The following is a 24,108-nucleotide window of genomic DNA, read 5'->3' on the forward strand; positions in this document are numbered from 1 at the left end:
ATCCAAATGATTTTAAGAAAGGGTCTTCCAAACATAATTTCATAGGGGCTCAAACTGAGCTTGCTCTGGGAGCTTCTCTGATCTAAGCAGGACAACCAGCCCAGATGTATCCCAGGTTCAGTTGTCTCCTGGCAAATTTTGTTAGAGTTTTCTTTTAAGGTATGATTCATCCTTTCAGTCTTTCCTGTGGATTGCGGTCTCCAGGATACATATAGTTTCCAAGAAATCCCTAAGGTGCTGGATACATCTTGAATTATTTTAGCAATGAAGGTTCTCCCAGTATCACTTTTAATGGAAAGCGGTACTACAAACCAGGAAATACTTTCCCTTAGCAAAGCTTTAGTTACTTCAGATGCTCTCTGTTCTGCAAGGGAAAGCTTCAACCCATCCTGGGGAAGTGTCCACAAACACAAGTACTGATTTGTAATTTCCTTGGGCTACTGGCATGACAGTAAGTCTGTTTGCCTGTCTTCCCCTGATCCTATCCTGTGTGCCTGGGCCCCCTTTCTGGGTGGCGGAAGGCCTGTCTTGGAGTGGTTCTTGGCACAAACAAGACATTCTCAGGTCACTTGTGTATGGTTTTTCTCTTACTAGGGCCTACGACATTTTCATAGCCATTGGTACCTGGTGTCTCTCCCATAGCAAGTGCTTTATTGTAGGTAGGTGATAATTCTTTTCATTAAATTCTCTGGGATCTGTACTTCTCCTTCTTTGTTATAAACCCAGCCTTCTGGAACAGTTTCAATTGGGTTCCCCTGGTGTCTCTGGATTATACCACAGATTGAGAGGATATAATAGTTTGGGAGGAAATCCTCATTCCTCAGCTCTTTTTATGTCATTTGAGGAATATTTTAGTATAAATGGTGTTAGGTCAATACTTAGTATTTGGGTCCCAGTGACTTAGGGTGTCTGGAACTTGGCTGCCCTTTTTGCTGCATGAGCTGCTAAATTGTTCCCTGTTGCTATTAAGCTATTATTCTTTGGATGTCCAGGGCAACGGAGGACAGCAATTTCTTGTGGCAGCCTGACAGCATCTAACAGGGCTGGAATTAGGTCAGCCTGTTTAATCTCCTTTTTCCCTGATGTTAACAGGCTTCTTTCCTTCCAACTAGCCCCATGAGCACGGATCACCAAAAATGCATTTCTGGAGTCTGAATATATGTTCACGTTTTTATCTTTTCCCAAGTGCTGGTCCCTCATTGAGTGGACATACCTGGGGAATGGGCCTTAGCTTCAAGTATTTCTTGTAGGGTTATTTTAGCATACCCAGCTCTTCTATGTCCTTGGTCCAAGAAGCTGCTCCCATCAGTGAACATCTCCAGGTCTGAGTTCTCTTGAGGTTGATCTGTAAGATCAGGACAGCTAGAATAGTTATTTGTGTACAGTTATGCTCTGGTTCTCCTTGATGGTTGCGAGACAATGTAGTGGAATTTAGAGAGGAGACCACTTTTAATTTCACATTGGGATTGTCTAGTAATTTGGCTTGGTGTTTGCCTAGCCTCCCAAATGTAAGCCAGTATCCCCCTTTTTGCTCTAGGAGGGGCAACACACCGTGTGGCATGTGCACAGTTTTAGGTTATCCTAAGGTAAATTCTCTGCTTCTTACAGTAAGTCACAAGTGGCTGCAACTGCCTAGGATAGACTGACCCCGCCTAGTGTTACGGCTTCTGGCTTTTTTGAGAAACAGGCATCTGGTCTCTGGATGTCACCAAGGTTCTGGCTTAATACCCCTATGCTGACCCCTTGTCATTCATAGATAAACAAGTCAAAAGGCTTTTTAATGTCTGGGAGACCTAGGACTGGGGCAACTAAGAGTTTCTCTTTTATTTTATATAATTTTTGTTTGCATTCTCTTGTACAATTCAGCAGTTCTTGATCTCCACCATTTAAAGCTTCATATAAGGGTTTAGCTAGAAGCCCAAAACCTGGTATCCACATGCGACAGAATCCTGCCATTCCCAGGAATCCTCGCAGCTGTCTTCTGGTGGTTGGCTCAGCGATTCTGGCTAAGGCTTCTCTTGTGTCTGGCAGTGAGTTTCTGTGCTCTTTTGACAGTTCAGTCCCTAACTATTTCACAGTTGGCTGTGAGACCTGAACCTTTTTCTTAGATACCTTGTACCCACTCCCCGGTCTGCTAGGAAGTTTAAAATTAAGATGGTGTTGTGGTCTGATGCTTCCTTTGGTTTGCTAGCAGTCAGGATGTCATCAACATATTGCAGAAGTACTCCATCTTGGAGCTGCAACTCTCTTAAGTCCCTAGCCAAAGTTTTCCCCAAGTAATGTTGGGGTATTTGTAAATCCCTGAGGGAGCACAGTCCACTCACGTCCAGAAACCAAGTGAGACTTGAACCCACAACCAGAATGTGAGTACTTTAGCAGCCAACTCTCATAAGCCTGAGACCTGCACCCAGTAATCAGGCTGGACCAAGGTGGGACTCAAAAATCATAATCTTAATTAACAGCAAGTAAACAGAAAACCAGAACAACAGACAGGTTTTGTAAAACAGTAGGCAGTTTAGCAGTTACTCACCCAGAAGATGTCTATACTCAGAACTGTTTCTCCTCTGAAAATGAAACTGCACCATGGGGCAGCAGTGCCAGTGGCACAGGAGAGAGTCCCTGTCAACAGGCTTCTAGACTTACCGATTTGGTCTCCATGCAGGATCAGCAGCTGGAAGCCTCTGTCCCACAGGGACCATGAAGGCTTGAGCAGGGGTCTCTAAGACCAGGGTCCGTCTGGGTTGCCAAGTTAACACCGCTCCATGTGGACTCATTGTCCGATGCACACGGAATCAATACTTTGAAACCAGGATTTCAATGAAAGAGTTTATTGCAAGATTGACCAGCAAGGAGATAGGAGGCAAGCCTCAGATCTGTCTCCCTGAGCTGAAAAGGTTTGGGACCTTTAATGCAGTTTGGGGTAAGTGGGTCTAAGGGTATGGTTTAGGGTCAGGTGAGGTGACATGAGTTAAGTGACAGACTTAGGTGGAGCATGCGTGGTCCCAAATCATGCTACTTCATACATCGCATGTTAGAACATGGTGGCTTAGCATGATCAGTGGGTGTGATTTTTACTAAATGGATACTTCTGCAAGCCAGTAAGGGGTGGGGGGTGGGAGACTTGCTTTAACGAAAAAGTGGGTTAGTGGGTGGCAGTTCCTTATCTCTACAGTGGTTTCATTCTTTGGACAAGGGAGGTGGTCCCAGGCCCTTTTGAGAATCTAATGAAAGCTGTAGACTATCTCCGATAAATTCATAAATTCACACACACACACACACACACACACACACACACACACAATTTTGCATGCCATTTTAGGGGGATTCCTGGGCAAGCAGACACTAGACATGATGACATTATTTACCCTGGTTCCCCCATCCTCAACTAAAATTCTTATTGGAGGTCCTGCCTCACCCAACTGCATCGTGAAAAGTGTTAAAGAAATGAATACTAGGTGTTCCCTTCCTGCAAAGGACTGAAGTGAAGTTGATGGAGGCTAGAAAAATCTTCTCCGGGGCTGGGCAAAAAAAAAATGGCCCTTTATCTGGCCTTCTGGATCTTTATTCCTTTCCATCTGCTCTGAACTGTGAACCACTGCTCTGATCTGCACCAATGGCTATGGACTGTCTTTGAGTTTGAATATGTGATTATTTCCCTGAGGTCTTGGCATTGGGGTAGGTGGCAGTACACCTGCATATCAACAGGTCTTCCTTAGAATCACTGGGATAAGCAGATTAAGCAATGGGTTGGTTGAGCTGAGCATGATAAATTTAGTACAGTGGGCTCCCCTTAAAACTTGTTCAGGCATAAATACCTGCTTTATAATAACAATGACATCAAACATCTGTAGAACAGCACAGCATACACATGTTCTCTCCACTTTTCTCTCCCTTTGCCCTCACTATACTCCAACAAGGTCTGGTTGGTGTTCCACCCACTTTGTAGAAGAGAAAACTTGGGTTCACAGAGATCAGATCAGAACTTGAACCTGGATCCTGTTATGACTTCCAGTCCAGGTCTCTTCTTGTTGTACCTCATACTTGTGTCTGAGACATGGCCCTGGCCAGGAAGATGAGAGGGCCCTTCTTCCCAAGTGATATCCACCTTTATGTTTATTTCACTCAGCAAGTATTTACCAAGTGTATATCGTACACCTGTCACCATGGCAAGCACCAGGAGGACTGAGGATAAAGCCCTAAAGAAAATGTGGGTTGCCCCCGTGTCCATGAAGCTGGTTCTCAGTCTTACAGAAGAGACAGGCATTCAACAGGTTCTCATAAATGAACACAGGCTTAGGGTGCTCTGGTAAAGTATAAGGGGAAGACCTAATTTACATCAGGTGGTCAGAGAAGGCCTCTTTGAGGATGTGGCCTTTAAACTAAAATGTAAAGGATGAATAGGAGTTAGCCAGGTGAAGAGTGAGGAGGAGAAATTCCAGGCAAACTGAATAGCATTAGTGAAGGATGGTTTCCAGCCTGGGCTTCTCTCTCCCTTGGTGCCTTCAGAGCTCTGAGAGTCTCCAGCAGAGAATGAATGGACTTTGGGGCATCTCAGTTGTACCCACCCCCAAGATATTCAGACCCCTGCAAGGGATAGGTCAAAGGCTGGATGTCATTTGCTACATAGTATGGCTATGCTTGGTGAGCCACAGCTTGGAATTTACCATGACTCATGTCATCAGCCAGCACTCATTGAGTGCCCTCTGTATTCCAGGCACTGGGCTAGAGATACAAAGATGAACAAAGCATGAAGCCTCTCATCGCAGTACTAACAACATATATGGCAAAAACCAGATGTTTCCATAAGTAGAACAAATCACCTGCCAGGAGGCTGTGTCCAGCCACAGGAGTCACCGAGGGTGGGGGTCTTGAGGAAGGAGGTGCTTGGACAAGAGTTTCGGGGCCAACTAACGTGTAGAGAACATAGTCTCTAGATAAGGCTGCCCTCACTTCTGACACCAACTGCAAGTTCAGGGGCGTCCAAGAGCCTCTCTCAGGTTGCATCATTTACTAAAAGGACTCACCGAACTCAATGAAAGCTGTTACAATCACAGTTATAGCTGTTTTCTAGGGAAAGGAGTCAGAGTAAAATCAGCCAAGGGAAGGAGCGCATTGGGTATGGTCTGCAGATGTCTCGAACATGGGGCTTCCATAATCCTCTCCCTGAGGAATCAGAACACACTCTGCTCCCAGCATCTATGTGTGACAATACACTTGGAGTGCTGCCAACCAGAGAAGCTCATCTGAGCTTTGGCATCCAGAGTTTTTATTGAGACTTCACCGTATCGGCATGATTGATTGGTTGATCAATTTGCTCGCATTGTTAATATCAGTCTCCAGGTCAGCTGATACCATGTGACCCAAAATTCCCACCCTAAGTCACATTGCAGATCTTACTGTAGAGTTCAGTCCCCATCCCAAGACTAGGAGTGCCCAGCCCCCATCCTAAATCACATCATTGGAATATCCAGTATGACCCAAGGTCCCCAAACCAACAAAGACACTCAAATCAGGCACAGCTTTCCAAGGGCCCAAAGGTGAGACCACCCAGAAGCCAAGGTCAGAGACCAGCCCTTCTCTTTGGGTAAGGTCAAGTTGTTTACCAGACAGGTCAATAAGACTATAACAAAAGCAGAGAGGAGAGAGGAGAATGTCTCAAACCTGGGCAGGGCTGCCTGTGTCATGCTGGAAGCTGGTGAAGATTTTCTTTAACCTTCCGTGGCTTGTATTGTTGGTGGCACCAGCTTGAGCTAGTGTTTGGAGGTAGAACCCGTGGGTCTCAGTCACAGACCCACTGGTTCTCTCTGACCCACCGGGTCTGGTCTCTCAAGTCCCACCCACTGTTTGAAGTCACGACCAACAGGCAGCCCACCAGGGAAGCCAGCTACCCCACGGGGATTCACACAGAGCCCCTCGTTATTTGTGTCACCTGTAATGGAAAAGAGATCAGCCTCGGACATCTGCTGGAGGGCAGCATTATCATTTCCATGGGATAAACCCATCTTGCTGAGATGTCAGACTGCAGTCTCAGTGACTGAAAGGCCACAGCTCCAAATTTTCTCCTTTCTTCGTGTCCCATAAGCATCTCTCATTTTTTTGGTGCAGATATGGATGACTTAGCTCTCTTTTGATCTTCACACGCATCTCTGTATACTCCATCATTTGGAAGGAGAGATGTATCCCCCCACCCCCATCAAAGATGCTCATTTTAAAAACACATTCGATGGGTCTTTATCCTGCCAACAGTCTTCCTTTGGGGTTTAGCACTTGCAAAAAACAAAAAACAAAAAGAAACAGCTTTGCCTGTGTAGCTTAAGCTTCTGGGAAGCATTGAAGATGGGGGAGGCACGTTAAGACACCTGACAAGCAGGTTGGTGTCCAGTCTTGGGGGACTGGCTCAGCCAAGATGGCACAAGTTCTGAGGAAATAAATTTCCCCACACAAGATAAGAATCAGCATCTCATTCATCAAACTCGATTTTACAATAATTTGGAGTCTGCCTTTTTTTGCACTGCTTCAAGAAGATTATTTAATGATCATTTGCCTGAATTGTGTTCCGGGATACACAGTGCTGGGAAGAAACTCAGCGAATTCTTGCTGGTGAAAACCAAGAAAGATTATAAAGAGATTCCCAGTCCCGAATGATGCAGGCAGGTCAAAGACACCAGAGCTCAGGTGGGCTTGGTCGTGGGTGGAGGAGCCATCTGCCAGGCTGCGACCTCTGACCTCTGACCCCCCTGCCTGGAAGAAACTCTAGGCGGAAGACGATGGTGATCCCCTTACTGTGTTACTGGTCTCCTACTTGCCCAGTTTTTAAAATTAGGTCACATCCATGTTGATTTTGCCAATGAATATGGCTTCAGTTAGCTTTGTAAGAGTGGAGCTATGCGTCCCTAATCTGCATGTTTCATCCATTTTTTTAAGACAAAGGGCAGTCTTTGCCAATGCAGTCCCCATCACCATGAACAGTTGGCAGCTGGTTCTTTATGGAAAACTGTGTTCCAGGGAGAAAGCATGAAATTTAAGTTCCAGAAGAAGAGAATGAAGCGTAATTGCTAAGCTCCGGTAAAATAACTTGGCCTGGAGTGTTGCAATGGCTGAGTCTTCTCTCTGTGTGGGGAGGGTTGGCACTAACAAGGATGGTTAACTGGCATTGCCAGCACGCAGCAGTGGTCTTTCTCCATCCGAAAGCTTTGTGAAGTGGGACATACCGCCTTGGTCAGGTCACCACAGGCCCAGCTTCTGACCCTTGACTTCAGAAGTTTAGAAACTAAATTAGATCTGTTTCTTTATAGTGCTCAGGCAATCCTGGTGAGTTGCTTCACACTAACCAGACTCGAGAGACAGGGTTTTTCTCCCAAAAAAGTGGAATGTCAATTTAGTAAATCCTAATGAGATCTGTGCCCCACGAGGTAATCAGATCTGCATGTCAGCAAACTAGCGTATTATCCCCTAGAAGAAACACTCTATAGGAAACCAAATTGAAACCAGAAGGTGTCCTTACGAACAAGGAGTTGAACTTGGAGTTGGATGGGCTCAGATATTTTCATAAAGCCTATAGAGCAGGCTCTCAGTGTGGTCAAGCAGCATAACTGTTCCTGTCAGCCAGTTGGAATGGCCACGTGTTGGCCAGTTCTCACCCCCTTCTCCTCCCTCATGCTTCAGAGACCAGCCACCATCCTGTTCTTTTCCTTCATCAGTCTAACACCATCGTGTTTGTTTCAGCAGACACTGATTTGTAAGAATTCCCAAGCTTACCTCTGGGATTTCAATGACTGCATTTCAGGTTGGCTGCTTTCCAAGGACTTTCGGCGAAACATCATCCTCTCTCTTCCCTAGTGTGAGGTGTGCGGAGCCCGTGACTGGCTAAGTGCTACCAGTGCGCTGTCTCTGTAGCTGTTAGACTCAGACCTCAGGACAGCCTGGCAAATCTCAGCTGTGTTCACGGGCCCCGTGGCCCTCCCTCACCACTCAGGAAGGGACTCTATCGGTTGTCTGGGACAGTTGGTTCACCTCTAATCCCTTAGGAAAGATGTGAACATTAAATACTTTCTGGTTTAAAAGAGTGGGTGCAGAGGCGTGCACAGCAGTGATGGGGAGGTGTTACAAGTAGCACAATTGGGGTACAGGAATACTGCATTTTAGATCATGGTGGGAGCCACTTCCTGGATTGGGCAAGGTGGGGCCCACCATGTCTGTGCCATCGTATTTGCAAAGGCCACAGGGTGGAGGGTAGAGCGTGGAGGGAGAAGCTGGGAAGAATGTCCCACATGCATCACTTCTGCAGCTTCAGGCCAGGTGGAAGACTCTTTGCTCTCTGATTTGCTTCCCAGCATCCTCTCTGGGAAACTGTCATTTAAGTAGCTGCCATGAGAGATTTAGCCTGGAGGATGGAAGACATGGGACTGACATGTGTCTGGTCACCTAACATTTATTGAGCCCCGTGGGTATCAGGCAGCAGGATGGGGCTGCAGAGACAAATTTGCTCACTGTCTGCTGGAGGAGACTGACACATGGCAGATGAGGGACGATCTGATCCCATCTCACGGCTGTCGCAGAGCTGTGAGCCCTGAGCCCTGCAGGGGCCTGGAGGAACGCCTCTGGGTTTAGAAGGGCCGGGGAATCAGACAGGAGAACACCCGTTCAGGCCAAGGGACTGCTTGTCTTGCAATACCTGCCAGGTGGCCGTGGGAGGGGAACCAGCTGTGTGTGGCTCTGAGGACATCTCCGGTTCGGGATGTCCCAGGACAGATCATGGCCCCCAGCAGGTAGAGTTCCCCAATGGGTCTGTTGTACATGTAGCAGGCTGCTTTGTGAGACATGAGTGCCCTGCCACTGTCAGGGATGTTGGAGGAAAGACTAGAAATTTCTAGATCCTTCCACCCATTTCATATCAACTTTAAAGGACCAAGGGACCTGTATTTCCCTGGGCTAGAGCAATGAGGAAGGAAGAGTTCCCGCACCTGTCAGCACCTCCTCCAACAGCCTCCCAGCCCCCCTGAGGTTTCAGGAATCAAGAACAACTGGGGTGACCCCGGCCTGAGGAAGGGCCACCACTCAGCTCTTACCCAAGAGATATTCCAAAGGGAGACCCACTTATCTTAGCTTATGACGTGCTGGCTGCACATGAGAGGATGTGCCACTCAACTTAAAACATAATGTTGAAGGCATAGCTCGAAAGTTTCAATCCAGCTTTGCACTTTTTCTCCCTAATATTTGGAATGGAGAAAGTATAATTCCTGAATTATCAGGATTTTTAATTCACCCAGCACCAAACTGAGCAAACTGAAGAATCAACAGAGGCCCTTATTGTGGGTTCAAGCATCCACCCTCTGGAATGGGCAGCAGCAGAACGAGGCAAGAGGAAGGCCCACCGACAATGGCCAAAAGAAGGACACAGTCCACAAAGACCGGCCAGCCGGTTCAGAGGAGGATGCTGGGGCAGCATCCCCAGTAGGGCTGTGCCTCAAAGGTGGGAGGATGGAGGCAGGGAGGGGAACAGAGCCCCTCACACCCGGCATGTCAGGAAAACCTCCTGGGGACGGTGGGAGAACCCAGAGGCAGCTCAGAAGCCCATGCCTCAACCCAGGTAGCACAGACAGTGCTGGGACCAGAAGCACAAAAGCCCATGCCTGATCTCTGGTCTCCTGGCTCCTTCTAAGACCCATTCCCACCAAGGCTCAGAAATGCAAAATGAGAGAGGAAACAGAGGCCAAAGGGCAGTGAGCTGTGCAGTGGGAGACCAACGCCAGCAGGATGGAAGCCCCCAGACATCCCAAGGTGTGCTCATTATCCTGGTGCAGATTCACTGGTGCTTGCGGGTCAGAACTTGGGAGGAAGTGAGGGAGCCAAGGACGAAGAGCCTAAGGCAGGAAAGTCTCAATGGAAACCCTCCATGGTCTCAGCGCCATTGCTCAATGCCTGGAGCTAACGGCCTCCAGATTGGGGTGTCTGTGCCCCTCTGGGCTGTCGTGTGATGTTCATTCCTCGGGATAACTAATTTTAGCTGCTCTTTCTCCTAATGCAGCACTCCCAGCTGTTGGAGCTCCCCTGCTCGTGTTCTTTTTCCTTCTAGAAGCCCTCAATGCCACCATTAGCAGGAGCTGAGTCTTACGTGGTTTGGTCCAAGCCTTTCAGTTGTGTGTCCCCCTACAGGAGGGGTCTCAGGGCCCCTGCACCCATCCCTCGGACTTCCTGGATGTGGGGTCCTTGTGGCTAAAGCAAGGATCCCTTGGAGGTAGACCCGGGGGTTAGCAGCATGAATTACAGGTTTTGAACTGTGTGCAGAACTTTCTAAACTCTTCTACTCACAGCGGACGGTGCTGCTAACTTCTCATGCCCCAGGGAGTGCTTGGCTCCTCTTCCTCACCTCCCAGGCCCTAGACTTCTGCTCCCTGGTAAATAAACTTTCTAAGGAGTGTGTTTTCTTTTCCCTTTTACCGTCCTTTCTCCCATAAATCTTTCCCAAATCTGCTTACTCATTCCCAGCTTTCAGGGCCTTATCCATATCCCAGGAAGTGAGGTGGGACATTTATCCATAGCACATTCATAAAACAGGGCAGTGCCAGAATCAGGCAGCACAGGATTTGATGTGCAAACCATTCCTGGTTTCCCCCACGTTTGCAAAGAGAAAGCTCTGGAACGCACATTATCAAATCTACAGTTACCGAAATGATTGGATTACATTTTTTTTAACGATTCAGATTTCTTTGGTCATTTTATCCTGTAAACCCAAGTACTGTGCTGAAACCTGAGTTTTGCTCACTAAGTTGGCTTCATAATAAGTTCAAAAGATTCATCTGCTTAAAAAGCTTTGCTGTGTTTTATTACTTTTAAAAATCTGTTATTTGATGCAGAGTAAGATGAACAAAACTCAGATCCCTTCATAACAGCCTCACATATTCATTCACTAAACCCTTGTTGAATCCCTACCAAGCACCGAGACCCAACTGGACACTGCATGTTGCACAGACTAGAGTTACCAAAGAAGGGAGGCCCAGATCTGACTGACTTTGCTAGTGCTTTTCAAAGATCCCTCGGGCCTGGGTTGGCTTACATAGCTTATTTACCTTGCAATACGTGCAGAGGTTTGTGGGTTTGGTTACTGTGGTGCAGCCTGGTCCGACTGTATTAAAACGGCTTTCCTGAAAAAATACGCCGTGCAGCAGGTGTTCTCCGGAAGGCGCGAGCTCCTCCTCGACCTTGAAGGCTCTGGGCCTCTACCAGGTCTTGTCACACATTGATGAAGTGCACAAAGCAATGACTGTGGGCAGCGTCCCCTCCCACTCCCTTCGGCAGCAGTTCAGAAGTTTAGGTCAGGATATATGGTCTGCAGTGCATGGTTCTGAGGCTTGGCCAGAATTTTAAAACATACCGCTTCACTTTCACACTCAGGTTTGTGGGTCCTTGGACCAAGCCTCTTGGTCCTCATGTCTTCCTCCTCCCATCCCCTCACTTTTATCTTTCCCGAGGCCGAGCAGCCGTCTTCCCACTTCACAGTGTTTCAGCTGAAGGAATCCAAAAGTAAGACAGAGTTGGTGAGATGGAAAAGAGAAGAGAGGTTAGGGGCGTGGGAGCTGGCATTTATCGGTTGCTGGGTGGCAGGCACTTCCATACGACATAGCTATATTATAGATCTATTTGTATCTATGGGTATGTTATATATATACGTATGTATGTATGTTTGCATATATAGTTGTATACACACACCATATATTGCAATATCTCCATAAAACACCTGTTTTCCCCACTTCTCTAAAGGAACCTGAGACTCAGAGAAGATAACTAATTTCCCCAGTACCTGTTCGAGCCAGGATTTGAATCTGTGTCCCCATTACCCACATGCCAGACTGGGAAGACAGAACCACACAGCCTCTTGGAAAGCCAAGTCCGAGTCGGCCTTCAGAGGGTAGCAGCAAACCTTTCCTTGAAAATTCACCTCTCCATTCTCCCTCCAGTCTTTCCACCCAATTTGACTACAGTGGGGAGCTCTGGGTTGCCATTCACCTAGGATGAGCCCATTGTCTGTACAGGCTATTGCCTTCAAAGACTTTGTACATGAAATATTTCAAATAAATCTCAGTCCTCCTAAGGTGCACGTTTGGTATGTAGAAAAGCGACATGCACAACCTCCTTTATTTCCCCGTCACTCCCAGCCAGTGCAGCTGGCCTGCATTCTGCCAGCCCTGCATTGTTCTACCAGGTCTTGAAGGCTATCTCAGGCCCTTTGCATCCCTCCCAGCTCTGCCTGGGAGCACAGTGCTGAAGGAAGGCGGTCTTACATGACCATGGTGGAACTTTGTCCCATGCAGACACTGGCTCCTTCCTCCCTAACCCCTCTCCCACAGGCAGGCCCTGATAATCCCAACCACTCTCCATGGATCCATCTTCCAAGATGGCAAACTGGGTAGAGCATGAGGCATGGATTTTACACCTGGAAGGACTCCGCGCTGTTCCTTATTTCTTTGGCAGATGATCTGGCCTCGTCTCTAGCTCTGTTTCCAAATATATAATAAACAAAAACCATGCCCCCTGTGTTCAGCAGCAGGTTCAGACAGAGAGCAGGTGCAGCTTGTCTGCGTCTTGGCAGTGCCCTAGCTGACTGCATAGCTTTAAGGTCACCGCGGCTTGGAGTTTGAGAAATAAGGTTAAAATTTTGCACTACCGCAGAGGTGTGAGCAAGCTGCCTGACTGTGCATTTTCTCATCTGGAAATTATAGATTAACGTACTCCCCTGGTAAGTGTGCACTTAGTAGTCAACAGTCAATGCCCACACACAGGAAATGCTCAGTTACCATTCTTGTTAATTTTCAGGCACATGCTCGACACAATCCATTTCTCTCCTCTAGAAAAGTGAATGTTCCCCATGTCCCACTGAAGTGTGGCTGGACTGTGGACTCCGAGGACGGAAACACGTTCATCTGTCTCCTTTGTCTGTGACCTCATGGGCTTTGGCACAAAGGTGGTGCTGGATAAACAACCCTTACTTAGCATAGCAGTGGCTTTTGTCTTCCAGAACAAAGCCTGATGTCAGACCCTACCATGCTCACCTCTTCGTCTCTCTGGGACTCACTTTTCCAGTCCCACAAGCAAGGGCAGGCAATGGCTTCTGGCCCCAGAATAAGATCCTGTGATACTGTATGAAAACCATGACTCAAAGTACCCCCCCAAATGGACTCGTCAGCTCTGGCTTGAGGATGCAGGCTGGAAGCGGGATGGCCATCCGGGAGTTGTGGCATCGGTGGGCAGTTGCTGGTTTGAGTGAATCCAGAATAGGGTGATTGATGCTTGTGGGAAACTATCGAGGCGTTGGAAAAATGTGAGCTCAGAGAACATTTGTGGAAGGTTTTCTGGGCTCATTTCTGAGTGCAGGCTGGAAGGACATCCTTCTTAAGTCAAGTCTAGTGTGTGCCATTTCAGCCACACAACACACAAACACACACAAGCATAAGTGTTTTATGAAAAGTATTTCCTGTTCATCAAAAGAACAATCAACTGTTGAACTGTGTTGCTTGCCAACGAAAGATGCTACATGTTATTTGACACAGTCTCTGTCCTCCAGGAACTCATAATTGAGGTGGGAAGGTAAACGTTATAACCATGAAATAACACATTTTAAATTTCTTGAGAGGACCAAAAAAGAGATGGACCTGAGCTGCATTTGGAAGAATGGGTAATGTTTGGAGGGGGGTGGGAGAAGGGGTGGGGATGAGAGAGTCTGGTAGGGTTGGCTGCCTCAGGAGGAGCCTTCAGTCATGGATATAACCAGCCTGGAGAGATCTTAGTGAGAGGGACCCGGGGGAGTCCACTCCCTGCCCTGATGTCCTTCGTCCTTCTCCATCTCCACTGGGGTCCCCATTGGCTGAGTCTGGCCAGAAGCCAGAGAGCATCCAGTACTGCATCGATCTGTCCATAAGGGTCAGCCTCCTGAGACACCGGGCGGGTGGCTCTGCTGGACCAATGGAAGATGCCAAGGCCACCACCTCATGCAGCCAAGGTTTCCAGGAAGGGACACAGCAGAGTGCAGCCGAGTCCTCGACCCAGTGCAAGTGCTCAGTCAAGGCCAGCCAAGAAAAGAAAACCAGAATCCAGCGACATTCTTGAGTTAAGTGTGCCCTAGGTAGATACGAGGCAAAATAAATAGTAGCAGGAATGACTGGGAGGGCACCCCAGTTTTCCAGAAGGCAGTCCTGAGGCAGGGGGTATAGGGGGCAGGGACGGGAACCTCTTGTCCATATTGGGCATGATCAGTGGTCTTGGATTGAGAAATGTAGATGTCATGAAGCATAACTTTTGGGCCTAGAAAAATCGGGACTGGCTTTTGTCTTTGATTACCCATGGCAGTGTCATTTGTAGAGTAGAGTAAGTGGTTCGATGTGTAAAATATGGTCCTTCAGGAACATCAAGCAAGAGCCCAGTGGTTACAAGGGAGGACAGGCAGGTCCGTGACCACAGAAGCTCATGTAGAACACGTAGTATGTGCAGGCAGACAGACCGAAATCAGCATCCATCCTGTTTAGCTGCCTCCACACAAACCCAGTAAGGCAATAGCCTAGCCAGGGAGTGCTCAGAAATTTCTAGGTACAAAGAAGATGTTACAACTTCTGTGTGCCCTTCCATTCTTTTACAATCTGAGTTTTAAATCCTCTTCTTTAATTTTAACCTAACTTAAAATGCACCAAGCTAGGCCCATTTCCTTTCCTTCTGTCCTCAGTACAGCTGCATAAACACAGTATTCTATGCAAAAAATAAAAAAGCTGAGACCAGAAGAAATTGGAGTATACATTAAGAAAATCGGCACCAGAAGAATAAAGTTTTCTTAGAATTTTTTTAAAAGATATTTTCTTTGAAAAGAAAGCCACATTGTAAAGGAAAACAAACTCAGTTGTTCATAAACAAAATCTTCATATATCTAAAGTCTAGTTTTTTTTCCCAAGACGAAGTAAGATTTTTCTCCATCTGCCTTCCCTGACTTACACATTTCATTCAGCCTGAGTCCTCCTCGTGGGAAAGATCCTGGGTTTCCTTGGTCAGTGAAGTATGTGCCTGGTGGTTTCAAAAGCCCTGGCTCCCATTGAGTTAGCTGAATCTTCAAAAACGAAATTTTCCAGGCTCTTAGTCTCTCCATCAACCTTGTGGGGATTAGACGATTTTGAATCTTACCAGCCCACAGAATGTATCACAGTCCTTAAAATGTCATCAGCCGTCCCCTACGCAGCGGCAGCCTTGCATCTTACAGCAGAAGGAAGCTAAAGAATGCTCCCAAAATGTGCACTTCTAGTAGCAATTACAGTTATTTGCTGATGCCCTAGTCCCTGGTGGGCCTGGGGACTCTTGATTCCTGTTCACTTGTTCTCATTAAATTGGTCTCTAGGCTGTAGCTGTGCTTTGAACAATGTTTGGCTACATGGGGAGAGTCAGGCCCCATTTCAGGGGATATCTTGCACCGTGGCTGCCCCCTCTGGGTTGTGGGGCCCCGAGCCGAGTTCAGTTCCATCCAGCTTGGTGCTGGGGCTTCCAGACACCACCTCTGCCTCCTCCTGCTCTGTGAACCACTTACAGCCCCCACCTCACTCCCACCCTCCCAGCTGGTCCCTCCCAGCCAGGGCCCACTGCACCCCACAAGTTCTCTGCTTCCATCTTTTATTTATTTAGCCAGTCCAACAAATTGGGAGAGGTGAGTCACAGAACCGCAGCATCTTAAAACCGGAAAGAACGTTAGGAATGTTCTAATCTGGCCTCTCATTTTAAATGGGGACAATTGGGTCCAGAAATCGTGTCGGTAGCTAACTAGCAGTGACAGTCCCATCAGAAGTGATGGCAGAACTGGAGCGAGAATCCACGATTTTATGGGACCAGTTGTCTTTGGGGCATTTACCCAAAATATCTACTCATATTTATGTCTGTCAGATGAATATCGGTGCCTCAAGTACTTTAGCTGCTTGTGCCAACATCCGAATACAATCTTGTACAAGTCCACTCAATGTCAGGTTCCGAGGATGGAATGGCTCATGGAATTGAGAGATTTCGTTGCTGTCGTTTGTGCCCAAGCCGGCTGATGGTGTGTGTTCCCAGGCAAGACTCTAACTCTTCTAAAACCCGGTTGGGGATGGTGGCACAGGAAAACGTAGGTGAGGGCCACGTGGGCCAGCCAAGGTTGGCAACTCAAGATGGTTTTTAAAATGAAATGAACCTGGAGGGGTCCTGAAATGTTCAGTAAACTTGTACTTGTTTTTTCCACCAACCCACCATTACTTAGGTTATACTCTCAGAAAATAACATGCATAACTCTTGTGCACGGAAGGCCCTCTGGTAGCTTTTTAGGGTGTATGGGCAAAGAGTTAAAGAGTTAACGTGCAAAGAGTTAAGGTGGTCTTAAATCTTTTTATTTACCTTTGATCATTCCCTGAGTTCACCTTTTTTGCTATTTATTAAATCAAAATTTTACTTCTCTGTCTATGCCTGTAAAACGTGCAGTCTCTTGGCCAAGGTTATACATTTGTAGCACACACGACAGGTTTCCGTAACTCGGTTGGAAAATGCCTCTCTCTTCCAGGCACAGTGCAAAACCGCCGATTCAAAAGCTCCTTACTCATCTTGCCTTCCAGGCTCTGTGGCTACCCACCCTTTTATGACGAGAACGACTCCAAACTCTTTGAACAGATCCTCAAGGCCGAATATGAGTTTGACTCCCCCTACTGGGATGACATCTCCGACTCAGGTAGGTGCCAGCGGCTGCCCTGGGCACCCCCGGGGACCCCACACCGGACCTCCTGACACTGCTGGGCCCAGGGGACCCCTGGGCCTGGGCTCCGGACCATTCCAAGGCCGCCAGGAAGCTCCATGCATTCCGAGGGGGCTTGACCCGCAAAGCGGAGGACAAGGATGGGCCAAACAAGGCTGAGGGACAGGCACCCACTCACCCACCTCTCTGGCCTGGGAGCTCCGGGAGTCGGGCACTGTGAGTGCTCATTATTGGGCACCTGCTGTTTACTGAGCGCTGTGCTCATATTAACCCACGCGGTCCTCAGGATGCCGTATCCCCACTCGACAGACGAGGGCACTGAGGCACCGGGAGGTTTAATAACTTGACCAATCAGCTGGCAGAGCTGAGATTTGAACCCAAGCCTCCCTTCAGAGCACACGTCCTAACCACCACTGCACCAGCACATCCCCAGGGAGAGCTGCTGGCGAAAGAGCAAAACCAAGGCCCAAGGCCACATTGAAGAGAAAGAGAGAGAGAGAGGACTAAAGAGACAATGGTGATTCAGTGCAATGCATGATCCTGGACAGGATCTAACAAGGGAGGAGAAAAGGCCCAAAAGGATATTATTAGGACATATTTTTAAAACTTGGAATATAGACTATAAGCTCTCTATCAATGTTAAAGTCCTTGAACTTGATAACTGTCCTTAAGGTTGTTACATAAGTGAATATCCTTGTTTTTACATAGACTTTCTAAGGGTTCAAATGATGTATACAATGCACTCTCAAATGTTCAGAAAATAATAGATAAATAGAAAAATAAATATAGATGATAGATGATTAGATGGATGTAGACATAGGTAATATGGATGAAAGAGATGGGGGAAGGGAGGGAGAGGAAAGGAAGAAGAAAGATGAAAGAAAGATGAAAGAGAAAGGATAGAGAGAGAAGAAAAAAGAAAGAGAAAAAGGAAGGAAAGGAAGAAAGGGAGGGGGGGAGAGAAAATGTGGCAAAATGTTTAAATTGGTGAATCTCAATATCTGGTGGAGTTCTCTTTGTGGATTTTGTATTATTTTTGCAACTGTCCTATATGTTTGAAACTATTTTAAAACAAGTTTAAAAAAAACCAAGGCCCAAGTACATTGAGGAACCCTCCCTGAGCCTCAGTTTCCCCACTGGTAAGATGAAGAAGTAATAATACTCCTCCCTACCACAGAGGGAGTGTAAGGACCAAAGGGGATACTATTTGAGACAGAGCCTTGTACTCTCAGGTGATCGATTCAAGCACTGCATTGTATTATCTGGGCTATTTCCCCCTAAGTGGGAAACCCCCTGCTTGTTTCTTCAATCTTCTGAACCCCATGCCCAGAGCAGAGTTCTGCGGGGCTACAGGGAAGAGCTGCCCGGGACCGTTGACCTCTGTGGTGGGAAGGACGTGCCTCACCCAGAATCCCTTTTGGGGGCAGTGGGCAGCCTTGGCAGGAAGCTGCCATTAGGTCCTGGCCCACACAGGTCCCTTTTGGCTCTGTGACCAGTGTCTCCTGTTCTCAGCATCCCCCTCCTGAGCAGGACCTCCTCCCACGCCACCAAGCCCTGTCCACTTCCCCCATCAGGGCACGTCACGTTGCATTGCAGTTCCCTGTTCATTTACTCATGGGGATCTAAGTGGGCTGCTGATGGCCCTTCTTGAGGGCTTCGTACCCACAGCCCAGGACCTGGGGGCTTGGTAGGTGCTCGGTGGATTGGTAGTGTCCGATGGAAGGGGCATCAGAGGCAGTGACAGGCTGAACGAAAGGCGCATTGTTACAAGGATACTTTTTCTCTTCTCTGGACCAAAGGTGTCCTCGGCTGTCAGAGAGAAGAGCCTTAGAGTTGGGAAGTCAGGCCTTAGGCTGGCCTTGCTCTGCCCCACTCCCTGCATCGTCACTTGATGTCTCAGCCTGGCTTCCCTTTACCCCAAATGCTTGTCGGTGGAGGGCTGGTCTAGGGTCTAGGGTTTTTCACGATACACCCGATTCTCTCAAAGACCTGATGGTGGCACGTCATCATGTCGCGAGCCACCAGCTGATTCCTTCACTTGTGCTTTCTTTTTGAACAGCTAAAGACTTCATTCGGAATCTGATGGAGAAGGATCCAAATAAAAGATACACCTGTGAGCAGGCAGCTCGCCACCCATGGTAAGGAAAGCAACCCGGGTTGAAGACCACGGCATCCAGTGCCGTCCCAGGGTACGCTTCCTGCCGGCCGTGCTTCATTGTCCTGCTCTGCATTGTGAGATCCGCAGGCGATTGTTCCGTCTCCTCCTTTCCAGTGGCTTTTCTCCCTTCCCCATGCCCACAGTTGAACCCAGGGCACAGTCTTCTGAGTACAGTAATGAGAAGTTACGTATGCAACAGCTGGCGGCAGCCTTTTCACTTTACATAAGGCGTTCCAGGGGTGTTTTTATTGATGGTAATTGCCCCAAGAGCTATTACGTCTGCAGTTTTATTCCTTGAGTTTATTACTTGGTAGTTAGGTGAATTCAAGTTAAATTTTTTCTGTTTAAGATATTGCGGTCGCAGTTGATTCGTCTGGGGGGGGGGAGGTGGCGGCCGGTTGCCAAATCCTAGGCTCTCAGGATTGCTTGGAGGGTACCGGCGGCGGGGGCTCTTTCCCAGAGGCGAGGGCGAGGCGGGGAACTTGGCCAGGTCCCCGGCGGGGTGGCGTGCAAAGTATGGAGGGCGGCGAGAAAGGAACAGGCGGGACACGTTTCTTTTTAGGGTGAAGAAACCAAGAGAGAGAGAGTTTATTAGGGGAGAGTACAAGCTTATATCGGGTGTTTAGAGGGCGGGGTAGCTGTAGAGGTTAAAGGCTTGGATTGGTTCTGAGAGGGCGCGGAGGTTGATTGAAAAGGGGCGGGAGCTGCTCCGGTAACGGTGTCTGGCAACAATGTATGCGCACTGGTGGTAATGGGAGTTGCACTGGCAACGGGGAGTGTCCGGGCAAGATAAGGGGGTGGGGAAAAGGCGGTTCCCTCCGGCAAGCCTCCCCTAACAGTGGTATTTTGGGTGAGGAAATGGGGCCTGCCTCCGGCCTCACTTTCCCAGGCCCGGGGGGCTGCGGAGGGCGCTGTCGCCCGTGCCCACCACCCTCCCCAGGGGCTGATCAGGTCCCCCAGCCCAGGCCCACCAAGTTGAAGCACGTAATCAGTGTCCCGCATTTCCCCCTTCTTTTCTAATTAAAGGAAGAAGCTTACCGGAGAGGCCCGCTAAGGGATGAGGGAAGGGGGAGGCCGGGGAGGGGAAAAAGGGGTTGACGGTGGCTCAGCGAGGCTGGAGTTCGGCGTTGGTGTGGCGCCCGGGCGCTCGACAGGGGCCTTGCTGCTTGCGGGATGGACGAGGGTGGGGGGTTTAAAGTTGGAGGTTCAGAGAAGCTGGAGCTCGAGGTTGGTGCGATGTTCAGGCGATCGAGAAGGGCCTCGCGGTCGGCGGGTTGACCGGTGGCGGTGAGGTCGTGGAGGGTTGGTTGTCATCTCGGAGTAGGGAGCGTTAGAGGTGGCGAGTCGCTGGTACTTTCGAGCGCAGGTTTCTTCGACTCTGGAGACAAAGGTGGCGAAAGGCTCACTCGGCTCCTGGAAGAGCTTGGTGAATTTATTAGGCCGACAGGCAGAGCAGTTGGCAAACGCGCGTAAGGCGATGCCTCTGAGGATAGTCCAGAAGGTGGCAGGGACATTAATATAAGCAGACGCATTTAGAAACGCTCCCGTGCCTAGATAGGCTTCGGGGTGATGACAGACTCCAGTGGCTGCGTCTTGCTCACTTTGCTTAGCTGCTTCCGCCTGGAAGTGAGCACGCCAATCAACAAACTGGCCGGGGTTAAGAATGGAACGGGCAAGCGAGGCCCAGTCTTGGGGGATGCAAAAGTCCATGCCGAGATTCTGCAGTATTTGGGAAGCGTATGGGCTACCTAACCCGTCCTCTTTGACGGCCCTGCGAAGCTGCTTGATAGTATCAGAGTCAATGGGATACCAGTCATACAGTTTCTGTGGTGTGGGGGTAAGGTTAAGGGGAAAGCAGCGAAAAGCACGAGAGAAAGGAGGACGCGCTTGCAGAGGGCTTGGCGCGGGAGTGGGGGTAGGGGGAGCGTTGCCCCAAGGGTTGTCTTGAGGTGTAGAAGGCAGCCAGGGGTTGTTAGTCGGCAGGGTGGGAGGAGCGGCGGCAGCTGCCGGTAGCGGCTCCGAGGGGGAGCTCGCCGGAGGGGGAGGCGGAAGTGGGAGGCCCCAAGCGTCGCAAGACAGCAGCGCGGTGGGAGTGGCTAAGGCATAAGATGGTGGACTAGCTCCGCCCTGTGAAAGGGCGGGGTAAAGCGCTTGCGGTTTCCGGCCCAGCTTAGGGCTGACGTCATCGCCGGAGCACTTCCTCCCCTCGATGGAAGAAGAAGGAGGAGGAGGAAGTTCGCCATCTTGGCGAGGCTCAGTGTTATTTTGTTTTTTGGGAGTCACTTCGAGCGCGTTGTTAATCTGCTCGACTAAGGACTCTGTGTCCGAATCGTGGTCTACATTAGTATCGCTGTCTGAATCTGTTGACTGGGTTGATAGGGCCTCCTTGGATTTAATGGGGCCTCGATCAGGGGGGAGGGAGCCTTGAAGGCAGGAGCGGACGGTTATTAAGGTGGGGAGCAAGCCGGGAGGGAAGCGCTTGCTCTCATGTTCTATGGCGTTGGTGACCCAATCAATAAGGCGATCATAAGTAACAGGGTCCCAAAGATGGCAAGTGGTGAGCCATGGGTTAAAGGGCAGCAGGAGGTCCCAGTATACTTGCAGCTGCCGGACAGACACCTTACAGCGATGTGTGTCTAGGAGACCAGCCAGAGCACGAACTTGGGGTGCTTGGCGTGCAGATAGACGATTACCCATAGCGGAGTGAGAAAAGAAAAAAGGGGGGTTGATTATTGAGTAAAGAAAATGAGGTAAACCGTGGTCGCGAGGCCGAAGGAGACGGCGAGAATAGAAGGCAGGAGCCTCTAGTAGCGAGAGCAGTTTGGGGGGGGGCGGTCGCAAAGAGGCACACCACGCGAAACAAAGAAACAAAGACACAAAGGACCACAGCAAAGTAATGGAGGGGAAGAGGGAAAGCTACTGGAGGAAGAGTGTTAGGAGGAATGGGGGGACATAGGAAGAGAAGACGAAAGGTAGTCGGGGGTAAGAGTTAGGTTAACGCGGGAAAGGAAGAGCGGCCCGGGCGCGGAGCGGCGTGGGAGAGGCGGCTCCGGACGTGGAGCGGCGAGGGAGAGGCGGCTCCGCGGGGCGGCGAGGGAGAGGCGGCCCTTACTTTGCAGGCGAGGAGAAGGGGAGCTGGAGAGGCGTCCGGGCGAGCGGGTGGTTTTACTGGACCGCTGCGTGGAGAGGACTTTTAATTCCAGGGGCCCCACGTTGGGCGCCAGTTGCGGTCGCAGTTGATTCGTCTGGGGGGGGGGAGGTGGCGGCCGGTTGCCAAATCCTAGGCTCTCAGGATTGCTTGGAGGGTACCGGCGGCGGGGGCTCTTTCCCGGAGGCGAGGGCGAGGCGGGGGACTTGGCCAGGTCCCCGGCGGGGTGGCGTGCAAAGTATGGAGGGCGGCGAGAAAGGAACAGGCGGGACACGTTTCTTTTTAGGGTGAAGAAACCAAGAGAGAGAGAGTTTATTAAGGGAGAGTACAAGCTTATATCGGGCGTTTAGAGGGCGGGGTAGCTGTAGAGGTTAAAGGCTTGGATTGGTTCTGAGAGGGCGCGGAGGTTGATTGAAAAGGGGCGAGAGTTGCTCCGGTAACGGTGTCTGGCAACAATGTATGCGCACTGGTGGTAATGGGAGTTGCACTGGCAACGGGGAGTGTCCGGGCAAGATAAGGGGGTGGGGAAAAGGCGGTTCCCTCCGGCAAGCCTCCCCTAACAGTGGTATTTTGGGTGAGGAAATGGGGCCTGCCTCCGGCCTCACTTTCCCAGGCCCGGGGGGCTGCGGAGGGCGCTGTCGCCCGTGCCCACCACTCTCCCCAGGGGCTGATCAGGTCCCCCAGCCCAGGCCCGCCAAGTTGAAGCACGTAATCAGTGTCCCGCAGATGCGTTTCAAGTAAGTGTTCCCTCACCTGCAGAGGGGTTAATCACCATTTTGTGGCACTTTACGCTAGGTGCCCAGGACTAGGCTTTACCACACCGTGCTTTCGTGCTCCGGAGTAGGTTCAAACCCAGCCTTGCTCTCTAGACTAGCTGTGACTTTGGGTTTCTGCTTAACTTCTCCGAGCTTCCATTTTCTCATCTTGAAAATGAGAATAGCAATGTCTAATTTAAAGGACTCACACAAGGAATAATAGAGATAATGCGTATCGAGGGCTGATCCCAGTGTCTCAGTGACAAGTACTTAATTAGCTGTAGTTTTAGTATCAGAGCACCATGAACATCTGTTTTGAAACAAATGCCGAGAGGAGTAAAATATCCAATATAAAATATCTAAAATAAATGGGCAGAGCCTTGAGTTCAGGAGAAATTTGTGCAGACACAACCCCCCAACCCTGCAGAAGCACCCTGGGTAACTGTCCCCCATCTTGTCCACTGTCTTCTGGAGCATTTCCTCCAACCTTATGCTGGTCACCCTTCCGTGGCAGATGTGACCTCTGGCACAGACAGCTGGAGTCCAAGTCCCCAGTGACTTTGGGCAAGTTCCTTCACCTTGAGCCTCCTGGGTGGAGCTGAGCTCATAGTATCAGCAGGGCACAGCCTCTAGGGCATTTGGAGGAATTAAATGAGACCATACTTTAAAGAAGAAGAATTCCTGGCACGTAAGAAATCTTCAATCTGCACATGAGCCATCATTATTTTCCTGAGCTGTTCCAAGGCATTTGTCCTTTTTCCTTTGGGCAGGGGGAGCCCTGGACCAGATTGCAGTGAGATGGTCAGATTTGGATTTTAGAAAGCTCTGTCTGGCTGCGGGAATGGAGGATGAGTTGTGGGCAATGGGGTGTGGGAGGGCAGCGGAAGGCACAGACAATGGAAACGACACAGCTGGGATGCAGAGGGATGGGAAAGCTACAAGGGACACTGTGCCGGTTTGGATGCATTATGTCCCCCAAATCTCCATGTTCTTTGATGCAATCTTCTGGGGACAGATGTATTTAGTTTTGATTAGGTTGGAACCTTTGGATTGGGTTGTTTCCATGGAAATATAACCCACCCAGCTGTAGGTGATAACTCTGATTGGATTATTCCCATGGAGGTGTGGCCCTGCCATTCAGGATGGGTCTAGATTTAATCACTGAAGCCCTATAAAAAAAGCTCACAAACAGAAGGACCTCAGAGCAGCTGTGAATGACATTTTGGAGAGCAGTGTAGAGAGACATTTTGAAGACAGCCGTTGAAAGCTGATGCTTTGGAGAATGCCGTTTTGAAACGCAACA

General features: G+C 49.3%; 1 protein-coding gene across 4 annotated transcripts in view; it reads left to right on the top strand.

The window, feature by feature from the left end:
- The window catches only part of CAMK1D (calcium/calmodulin dependent protein kinase ID), a 420,857-nt gene that overhangs the window by 385,077 nt on the left and 11,672 nt on the right, over positions 1 to 24,108 (top strand). For all 4 annotated transcript variants that reach the window (XM_037845773.1, XM_037845775.1, XM_037845772.1 and 1 more), the window contains exons 7-8: positions 16,608 to 16,720; positions 18,804 to 18,882. In XM_037845773.1, the coding sequence (XP_037701701.1) occupies positions 16,608 to 16,720; positions 18,804 to 18,882 (192 nt within the window). The remainder of the gene's footprint in view (positions 1 to 16,607; positions 16,721 to 18,803; positions 18,883 to 24,108) is intronic.

This window comes from Choloepus didactylus, chromosome 8, assembly GCF_015220235.1.
Source record: "Choloepus didactylus isolate mChoDid1 chromosome 8, mChoDid1.pri, whole genome shotgun sequence".
Lineage (NCBI taxonomy): Eukaryota > Metazoa > Chordata > Mammalia > Pilosa > Megalonychidae > Choloepus > Choloepus didactylus.